Source organism: Eleginops maclovinus, chromosome 5 (assembly GCF_036324505.1).
Source record: "Eleginops maclovinus isolate JMC-PN-2008 ecotype Puerto Natales chromosome 5, JC_Emac_rtc_rv5, whole genome shotgun sequence".
NCBI classification, from domain to species: domain Eukaryota; kingdom Metazoa; phylum Chordata; class Actinopteri; order Perciformes; family Eleginopidae; genus Eleginops; species Eleginops maclovinus.
Genome location: NC_086353.1, coordinates 28,393,076 through 28,404,032, shown reverse-complemented (window position 1 = coordinate 28,404,032; position 10,957 = coordinate 28,393,076). Strand labels below are relative to the sequence as shown.

Below are 10,957 nucleotides of genomic sequence, written 5' to 3'. Positions count from 1 at the left end.
GTATATGTCTTTATCTGTGTCAAATAGGTGATTTCAGCTTTCCACTGTGGGTACCAGATAAATGTCGAGTATAGAGATCACAAACCGCAAACCGTCTAGAGCAGGGGTGCCCAACCTTTTTTGAACCAAGATCTACTTTTAAAGTTGATAGTGTGTCGAGATCTACCAAGCCATATCGAAAGCCATAGCGTAGCCACAATTAATTGTGCACCTATATAACACAATTTTCTGACACAAAGATCAAGTTTTACCAATAATAATGCATTTATTGAAGTAAATGTACGTCGTGCAAAGAATAAGCACAAGTAGGCCTAGGACTGGCCCGTAACAACACAACAACATACAACCCAATTAATACAATGCCTAATTTAAGTTGGAAAAGTGGTTCTCTACCTTAGTGGGACTTCTGGCACTGAGAGGAGGAAGCTAGTCTCTCAAAGTCCGGACAGTAGGAGCTGAGTGCCAGCCGTAAGCAGGCCGCAAGGTGGTCATCAGTCCTGGTGGATCTGTATTTTGACTTAATGATTTTCATTTGTAAAAAGGCAGACTCACACAAATATGTTGATCCAAAAAGTGCAGTCAAATTCTTTGAGGTTGGGGTACTTCTCTTTCTGCATTATATTCCAGAATTGGAGAGTGGGAGAGTGGTGCAGTGGTGGGTCTGCTAGTGTTTTTTTTTTTATTATGATTTCTTGTTTTCCTGACGTAGAAAGGGGATAATTAACATTAATATAACTAAATAAACAACAATAACAAAAAACATCTGTACAAGCCAAGAATTGTACATTTTCTTTGCATCCTTAGTTATTGTACCAAAAAGGTGATAGCACCCTGTTACAAAAATGCTTCTTTCATGTTCCTTGTGAACACCTGCACATACTGTATATCAGCAAATGATCTCTACTTCTTTAATATCCTCTTTATTGTCCGTTTCATATTGTTTTAACCTATCTCCACCTTCTGTCTTCTTTCTCTCATCTTTTTTCATTTTCTCTATTTCCATCTTTTCCCTCTCTTGTTCCTCTTCAGCTCGCCCTAGTTCTGCTTCCCTGTTATCCTCCATCAAAGTGCTCCTTCTGTTCTGCAGGGCGCAGGGCAGACAGTTAGCCAGGAACAGGACAGCAGAGAGACAGAGCAGAGAGAGAACAGCCCCCACACCCAGCTCCAGTTCTCCACCTCCCTGTCCTTCCTCGTTCTCTCCTTCTCTTTCCTGGCTAGGGGAGAAGTACACAACGCCCTCCACCAGGCTTGGCATGAGCACAGCTTTTTCCAGATTATTCTGACTGACCATTCCTCTGTTCCCCACACCATTCCAGTTTTTATCAGTTCTCTTAATATTGATCTTTTCATAGTAGTTACTGCTAACATTTTTATTTTCATCTCTGTCAAAGTTCACTGCATAGATGTCGCTGTCCGACTCAACCAACGTGTCTGTCATGTCAAGCCCGAACTTATCGTCTTCCTCTTCCCTTTCCCCTTCTGGCAGCAAGAAGTCCAGGTCTAGGTTGACTCTTATCCAACCCGATCCTCTAGCCAGCTTCCTGGTTCCCCCTCTTCCTCCGCTGTCCATCCAATCCCTGTCCCCTTCACTGATAGAGTTGGAGTTGATTGGGGTGTCAGCACAGGTAGAAACCAAAAGTTCTGCACGCATTAAAGGCCCGCCTCCATCGCCCTGGGCAAAGATGCGTTGGTTGGGAATGGGTGTCACCACAACCACAGTCTCAGCCAATGAGGAGAGATGCAGGAAAAAGGGAAGGTCACTGAAAGAAGAGAGGAGGGAGGCAGTGTCGTCACTGAACTGGAGCCAGACGCTGATGGAAGCCTCCTGCAAAGACACAACAGGTTAAAGGTGTTGAGATTATTAGATCTCAGAAGTCAATGTCTTTTTAACTGTTTCACATTGTTTTTAATACATGAATAACAGTTGGCCAATTGGCCAGCTGGTAGTTCTGTATGTGGCTGCTATAGAGACAGCTATAACCCAATAATGACTTCATCATCAGTGCATACTTTATTATTCTGCTCATCCCTACTAAACGTCCTTGATTGAATTGAGGACAATGAAACAACATGTATTGCAATCAATCGCAATGGAATTTTCTTTCTTTTTTTGGCAATACAAAGGCACTCATTAGTGTTATAACGCACTAACTCAAATTGAAAATTAACTGCACCCAACACGTTAACTTTTCTTTTCTCACCTGGTGATGGTTGTATAGGATGTTGAAGGCTGTTACTGTTGTTGTGACAATTGAAGGGTGGGTGGGGCTAGCTGTGACTGACATGCCAATGCCACTGACCAACTGCACGGACAGGTCCCCGGGGGTAACCGGCTCAGAGGTCACAGTGATGTCACATCCGCCAAGCATGCCATCCCACTGCTCAGAGATGACCTGAGATAAAAAGAGAGATGAGAGTAATGATGGTGCTCAATAAATGAGGATGCCCAACTGAATTGCTATACAGTTATCATACATGGAGTGATGTCTTTCCTGGTCGTAAACCAATAAAGTTGTTGTTGCTGTCAAGGGAAGCCACTCGAGGGTCCTCTACTCTTAGCCAATTGCGGACCAGCTCTGTAACATCCACAAACCAATCAGATGAGCCAAGGAGGTATGAGGTTCTGCCATTAGAATCCTGAGCTGTGAACCGAGTCAGAACCTGGACTGAGGAGCGTTGATACACTGGCACACACCTGTGGAGACAGGACACACATGAGGAACTAAAGCCTGAACAAACCTCTGTGTGTCTGTGACAAAATGATGCATAGGATCATGCCACCAATTGATTAGAGAAGTTATATGGGAAATTACATAACAAAGTTCCCTTATCGTAGATATAGTTTGTTTCATAATTAAATAGTTTATTGCATGTAATATCAAAATAGTTAAAATATGACATGGTTTAAAATAGTTTGTTTTATATGTTACACAAAAGTGCAGACAGAAACTATTAATGCGTGGGGTTTGTAAGTGTCGGTTGGAACTAATGTTTCTTTATCATGTACTGGTACTGCGTGTTTTGTTGAGGTACTGTGAAACTCAACATGCGTAGACGTCCTCATTGAAGCTCTACTGTAGCGTTGACGCAAATATTTGAGCAGGAGAGGCACTTTTAAGGTTGAATGTTCTTTCACAACAAGCGGCCAACGAGGTATTGTTTTTTGTTAGAGCCATGTCTTATTTTCTTTACTATATTTGTATTTGTAAGCACACTATGCTTATATTTGGGCTATGTTCTTATCTTGTCTGTTGGTGTAGTTCTCACAGCGTAACGGAAGAGGGAGACCACAAGCTTAATGCCAAGAATAAACGCCCGTTTCAAAGAACCGACCTGTGTCTGTATCTTGAAAAGAGATATAGTGAGAACTCGTTGGCCGCTTAAGAAGATTAGACCTTGTAAGTGCTTCTTCTGAACATATCTGCATTTTGAATCTCTGACTATTAGTAAAGTGTTACGTCTGGGGCACAATAAAATGATTAAACCCAAATGCACGACTCGACACAAAAGGAGTTTCCCAAAAAAGGTTTTTTACTAGAGGTAATATTCCATAGTCACAAAAGTCTAAGCATAACGCACACTAGCGTGGTGAAAACTCAAAACGATCTGGCCCTGGGCACAGAGACAAACACAGCTTAAATATACAAGGTGAACACAGGTGTAAATAATAAGGGCGGGGCAGTTAATCAGGTCAAGGGGAGGGACAACCAAGGAGGGGAAATCAAGCTACCAAGACACAACATAAAGCTTGTAGCCTGAACAGTTTTTCTAAGAGTGGGTCCCCACCATCTCTCCTGTGCAAGCATACAAGGGGGATCATGCTCACGCATATAAACCTGAGTGGGCAAAACATTTTCTGCCAATGGTTCCACACTATTTCAGTCAAAGGTGACAGTTATACACAAAGGAATGAAGCAATGCACCGAAAAAGGCTTGTAAACATTGATGCAGCTAAACTGCTGGATTTAAAAAAGATACTTTAAAATATCAAACATGTTATTGAATTGAATTGAATGCCTTTTATTGCCAATATACACATGTACAATGAGATTAAAAGCAACTGTTTTTGCAGTGCAAACATGTACCGTAATTTAAGCTGCTACTTTTTGCACAAGCTTTGAACCCTGCGGTTTATAGTCCTGTGCGGCTTTTCTATGGATTTTTCATGATTTTTGTGATATCGTAAGAGGTTTTGTTTTGGTTTGTTCCGCTGTTGTACGGCACTACTTTGCCTGGCGGAAGGGCATGTGATCAGACACACAGTCACGGGGGAAAAGAGTGGTATGTTGGTCACATGTCCGACCGCCAGGCAAAGTAGTGCCGTACGAATTAGCGCGAAAAAGAGACTTGATTAGCAAGAGCAAGACGAGTATTACAGGAGCAAAGGAAGCTTTCATTCACAAACCCTCATTATGGCAAACAAAAGAAATGCATATGATGCAGCTTTTAAATTAAAGGCAGTCGATTTGGCTCTCAATGAGGGAAATAGAGCTGCTGCACGTACCCTTGGTATAAACGAATCAATGGTGAGACGTTGGAGACGCCAGCGTGAAGAACTGGCTCAGTCCAAAAAGACGAAAAAAGCTTTCAGAGGTAATAAAAGCAGATGGCCCAAACTTGAAGACTTTATTGAAGACTGGGTGAACACACAGAGAGCAAACGGGCGAGGTGTTTCAACTGTGCAGATCCGACTGAAAGCCAAAACAGTCGCCACCGAAATGAAGATAGAAAATTTCAGAGGTGGACCATCCTGGTGTCACAGATTTATGAAACGAAAAGGACTGTCCATCAGGGCGCGGACGACTGTGTGTCAGCAACTCCCTCCCGACTTTGACCTGCCTCTCACTAGGACTGTTAACAAGCAAGGTGAATCATCCATCACGGTGAGAACCACTGGCCATGAGAGAACGAATTTCACTTGTGTTCTGGGCTGCACAGCATCCGGGTTAAAACTTCCGCCAATGGTGATTTTTCAGCGGATGACTATGCCAAGAGAAGAGATCCCGAGCGGCATCTCTGTTAAAGTCAACAAGAAAGGGTGGATGATGGAAAGCGTAATGATGGAGTGGGTGCAAGAGTGCTATGGGAAGCGACCTGGAGGGTTCTTTCGCCAAAAAAAAGCATTGCTCGTTTTGGACAGCATGAGGGCCCATATAACAGATTCTGTGAAAGCAGCCATTAAGAGCACAAACTCGATTCTAGCTGTGATTCCTGGAGGCACAACGAAGCAACTGCAGACACTCTACATCAGTTTGAATTGTGCCTTCGTTGCGTTCAGTGGGAGGCGTGGATGACGAGCGGCGATAAATCATTCACCAAAACTGATTGCATGCGAAAAGCAAGTTTTGCCCAAGTCTGCCAGTGGATCCTGACAGCGTGGAGAAGTGTCAAAACATCCACGATCACCAACGGATTTCGAAGGACACTGCCACGGCCCTTCAGAGGGTGTTCGATTCCGACACTGACAACGAGGAGTTCTTTGGTTTTGAAAGCGACAACGAAAGAGAGACTGGGAGAGTGGATGACGAAGCCACCCTGAGCCTGTTCGTTTCCGACACTGAAGAAGAGGACTCTGGTGGTTTTAGTGCGCAGGAAGAAGACAAAGATGGCGATGAATGACTGTCTTTTCTTCTTGTTAAAGCCGTGTAACTGCACCTTAGCCCAAAAGGTAGGCCGATTATATTTTTCTGGTGTGCTGTAGGTTATTGTTATACAGTACATTTGTTACTCGTTTGAACAGCACAGTACATGTTTCGTACTTGTAATTACCGGTACTTGTACATATACGTAAAAAGTTATGCAAATATGTACCGTTAACTTGTTTTTCAAAATGTTAATAAAAGGGATGTGTTCCCAAACAGCCATCTCTTTCCTGACAATCCCCTTTGTGCATATTCTCTTACATATGGTAATCAAACATTAAAACACCTACGGCTTTTAGTCCGGTGCGGCTAATGTATGAACAAAACAGGATTTTCCCCTAATTTTAGCTTGTGCGGCTAATATTAAGGTGCGCCTTGTATTCTGGAAAATACGGTACATAAAATATAACAATATAAGACATACAACAATTAGTGCAAAAAAGGGGGTAAGAGGGGTAAGGTATGGTGCACAGAGGCGCCATGTAACGTTACAAAAAATAAATATAAATATGGTGCTATATACAGTGTAGTGTGGGTTATTGCACATTATGAAATATCGTACAGTAGTGGAATTCCACAGTATTATCGATAATATTGAATCGATAATATTAAATATTGCAGAGTAGTGGGTAAAAGAAAGTCCGGGGGTTGGGGGGGTTAGACCGTGGAGTGCATGTGTGAGTTCAGAGTGGTTATGGCTTTTGGGAAAAAACTGTTCCTGAGTCTGTTGGTCCTTGTTCTGATGCCCCTGTAGCGCCTTCCTGAGGGCAACAGGTCAAACAGTTTAAAGCCAGGGTGGAAGCTATCCTTGGTGATGTTTTTTCCACTGCTGAGGCAGCAGAGAGGGCAGCCAATGATCTTCTGTGCTGCCTTAACTACTCTCTGAAGCATCTCTCTGTCTGCCACGGTGCAACTGCCGTACCGTACTGTAATACAGTATGTCAGCAGGCTCTCGATGGATGAATGGTAGAAGGTCAGCAGCAGGTTGGAGTCCAGGTTATGCTTCCTGAGAACTCTCAGGAAGTGTAACTGCAGCTGAGCCTTCTTGATGACCGCTCTGATGTTTTCTGACCAGGAAATGTCGGCGGAGATAAGGACGCCGAGAAACCAGAAGGTGTTGATCCTCTCCACACACTCACCGTTGATGTAAAGAGGGGCTAGGTCGGTGCTGTACTTCCTGAAGTCGACAAAGATCTCCTTGGTTTTGTTGGTATTCAGAGCCAGGTTATTCTATTCTATGCTCCTCTTATAGTCCGCCTTGGCTTTTTTAATTCCTCTATTCAGGTCAGCTCGAGCAGCCCTGTACACAGCTCTGTTACCTGACCTGAAGGCAGCGTCGAGGTCCCTGAGGAGTTTTGCGGACCTGGCTGGTCATCCAGGGTTTGTGGTTTGGGAAAACCTGAATGTTTTTGTCCCCAGTCACATTTCCGATGCAGAACTTGATATAGTCCAGTACCGTTCCTGTGAACGTTTCCAGCTCCTGGTGTTCAAATAAGTCGCAATCTGTCTGTTCGAAGCAGTCCTGTAGTCTGGAGAGTGCATTATCAGGCCATGTTATAACAGTCTTTGTGGTGGGCCTGGCACTGCGAAGAGGTAGACGAGATACTAAACATGATACTAAACATTGGGCACAACTCCAGAGGGCACAACCCAAGAGCGCTTTCAGCCTGATATCGGCAATAACAATTTTTTATCTTTGTAAAATAACAGTTAGTCTATACATCACTGTATTAACGTGGTCTATTGACATAACCACAGCTACATTTAATTTTTGGGTCTCTAAGAAATGAATAATCATTAAAGAACAGGAAAATATTTGAAAACCACAGGACCAACCAGACATAAAAGGTTTCACATAATGTTCCAGCCATATTCTGAGATGAGAATGAGCATTCCCTTTTAAATCAACGTAACAAGATGGCCAGAGTTGAGGCGTATTTTGTGTGTACCCATGCCATTTCAACCGCGGCACGGGAACTCGCCTCGCAGCTGCACAAGCCTGGGTTTGAGTACATCCGAGTTTTTCATGAGTCACAAACAACGGCACTCTGGTCCAAGTCCAGGACTCGAGTATTCCAATTCTGATACATATTAAAGGTCCCCAATTATGCAAAATGCACTTTTTGCCTGTCTTTCATACATAAATGTGTCCCCGGTGTGTAAAGAGACTCTAAAAGAAAGTCTAAAACCGAATGACGTCATAACCGAAATGTGTGCTGGATTTATATTGAATTCCTGGCAATGTCCCGCCCACGTGACACGTCCCAACCTATCGTCCCCCATATACAGTCAGCGATGCTGATCTATTTGTATATGGCCCTACAATATATTGTCCAAAGATAGCATAACAGGAAACCTTTAAGCTCTTTGAAGTGCTACAGTCTTATGATTGATCCAATCCAGTACAATCAATGAAGACCAATTGGGAATTTCTCCTACCCTTCTTCTGTGAAGTGGTTCCAGCCCTCAATGACATTGAGAATGGGATCTGCCAAAGACACCCGAAGGGGCACTGAAGGAGCCCACACCTCCAAACACAAAGAGCCACGGAGCGCACCCAGAAGAAACTCCACCTCTGCACAGGTGTCACCCAACCCTGATTCGCTGCCATCCACAAAGAGGGTTGAGCAATCGCTGGAAACCTGTGGTTCCAAGTGAGACAAACAAAAAACAAGAGGAGAAGAGTCCAATTACACTGGCAATTAAAGGACATTACAATAGTATGTTTATAATTTGAGTAAAACATTAGAGAAGATGGATTTATTTCAGTTCTGTTCTAAGTAAGGGATAATTTGCAGAATTAGTTGTTATTGCAAAATGAACCGCTAATGGGTAAGCAGCTCTTGATTAACAAGAGCCAAGACACTGTTCCCTTTAGTGTTTACTTCTTGTCTGTCGTCTCCTGGGTTGCGGTAGAGTATTCCAAAAATCAGCTCCTATCGTCTTTTCTTAACCAATATTCCTTGACCTCTGTGTGAAACGCCACAGGGTTAAGGAATACTGGTGAAGATAATTCAAAAGGACTTAGGAAAACACGACCGGGCAATCTGATGTATTTGTGATGCGCCAGTGGATGTTATTAATGTGCGTCTGCTGGGGGAAAACTAACATTCTCTGTAGAGCAGACTACTGTAAACACATCTAGATACTTTGCACCTTGCGCTCTAATACTGTTGTTATCTGGCCTTATGAACATGGACAACAGTCAAACATATACTTTTCATTAGGTTGGAACTGAAATAAAAAAGTAAAGTGAAACTTATTGTTGTCACTCTCTCCCTCCGGTAAACACGTATTACTCAACATGAATCCCAATACGTATGATTGTATGAAAATATTTGAAAATAAATAAAATTGTATGTAATATTAAATTATTAGGCATTAATCTATCTACCGTTGAATTGAAACACGGCTCCTGTCTGTCTTTGTCTGCTGTTCCCTTTAGTGGTTACTTCCTGTCTGTGTTCTTCTGCTGTTCCCTTTAGTGGTTACTTCCTGTTCTTTTTCGGCTGATGTCTACGTTTATTCATTCTCAATTCTCTCTCTCTCTCTCACACTTCTTCAGCTGCCTCGAATCAGCTGATCCTGGGCCTTCACTCTTTTGGACAACACACTTCACCTTGTCAGGATGTCTAACAGCAAATCATTTCCCTGCTGCCTAACTTGAAATGTTAGGCAGCAGCTGTCAGCTAACAGATCACCTGTTTTCAGGTCTGTTCATCAATCATTGTATTTTCACTTGGTTGTTAGACCTTTCATTCTGTTTGTGATTCGATCATTTCTTAGTTGTTGGACCTTAAGTTCTCCTTAGTTGTTCTGACTTCATTTTGTTGTTGTACTTTTCATACAATATTTTTTTTTTTTTGGTGGGGGTGGGGTCCATAAATCCAATTTACTGAGTGCTAGCTGAATCCTGGAAACAGTCTTTGTTTGGTTGAGATCAAAACATGTCAAAAGTTATGTTATTCTTCTGCCTTTGGGTAACATAATGAACTAACATACATGTATTTAATGAACAATATTTAACCTTACAATTTCTTGTTGTACATGTTATTCTATTCACATGTACATAGAATCCTACATTTACTTCGTCACTTTCAAACATTCCATGCATCATTTAGCTTATTGTGTTTATTTCGTTTTCTAATATATATATACTTCATCTGCAGTACTTATAGACCGGTCTAACATAATACCTTGAACTATTTTTATTCTAATTTATCCTACTCTGTTTCATTTTAGCACAATTTTTTGTTTTTATTTTTATTTTCTTGTTTTGTCGGAGCTCGGGACATAAGATTTTCATTGCCATAACTACACTTTAGCTACTGTGCACAAGACAATAAAAACCCTTGAACCTTGTTAGACTGTGTGCTTCACCTTGACAGTGTTCTCGTTGGTAGAGTGGCATGTGACTGCAGAGGTGACATCTGACACCTTCCCATCAAGGTTTATGGCCAGCACAATGACAGGAAGTGACACCGGCTGGTTGGTCAGTATGGCTGTGTTGATGATTGTGTTACTCTGAGGATCAGAAAAAATTACGTTTAATCAGATCGGATTGGATGCATCTTTCAAGATTGGTAAATGTGAAATGTGAACATTGGATTTTGATGAATAAATTAAAGAAAGTATTTAGTACCTCTGTGATGGGAGCGATGCTAAAGATGTGTCGATCAGCAAATGAGAAGATGGTCACTGCTGCCCCATGTGGCGATAGGGGATTTACGCGTCCGGAGTACTCCACCCACCACTTAGCAAACACCGTCATTGCAACACCAAAGCTCTGTCTCAAGCCGTCAACTGACAGACACACCACCTGTTGGAGTAAGGTGGGACTGCAGGGCGACAGATCACACACTGAATTGCCATATGCACATACAGGTAAACACCATGAGTATAACATAAGTGTTGATATGAATGCATCATTTTGAAATGTTCTTATGTCTAAACCTGGAATGTTTTAGTCATATATTTGCTGTCGGCCCATTGCAGTCATATAGTAAGCGTTTATCAAATCAGAGCATTGAGCCTATTTTATCTAATTTCACCTTGCATATCAACTCAGAATCAACACTGCTCCAAAGGTGCATGCATTAATCAAAAATGAAAAGGACAATCAATTTAAGAAGCATGTTCAACAAAGGCAGACTTTCTTTCTTTCTTCGTTCTTTGCCCAATCAATGATAATGGGTATCATGCCACTGTTTCTAATCTTTCTTTGTTAGGCCAGGTTTCATTCATCGGCTCTTTGTGTCAAATCAAATGACTATCTGGGATAGAATACTGAAAGACTAATTGGTTCAAATCAGGAC

At 42.2% G+C, this 10,957-nt stretch overlaps 1 protein-coding gene across 1 annotated transcript in view; it reads right to left on the bottom strand.

Moving 5' to 3' along the window:
• Window positions 1-285: 285 nt before the first annotated feature.
• The window catches only part of tmem132a (transmembrane protein 132A), a 71,720-nt gene continuing 61,048 nt past the window's right edge, over window positions 286-10,957 (bottom strand). Inside the window, 6 exon segments of the mRNA XM_063884327.1 lie at window positions 286-1,825; window positions 2,202-2,393; window positions 2,476-2,695; window positions 8,082-8,284; window positions 10,023-10,166; window positions 10,285-10,480. Of these exon segments, the coding sequence (XP_063740397.1) occupies window positions 887-1,825; window positions 2,202-2,393; window positions 2,476-2,695; window positions 8,082-8,284; window positions 10,023-10,166; window positions 10,285-10,480 (1,894 nt within the window). The 3' untranslated portion in view covers window positions 286-886.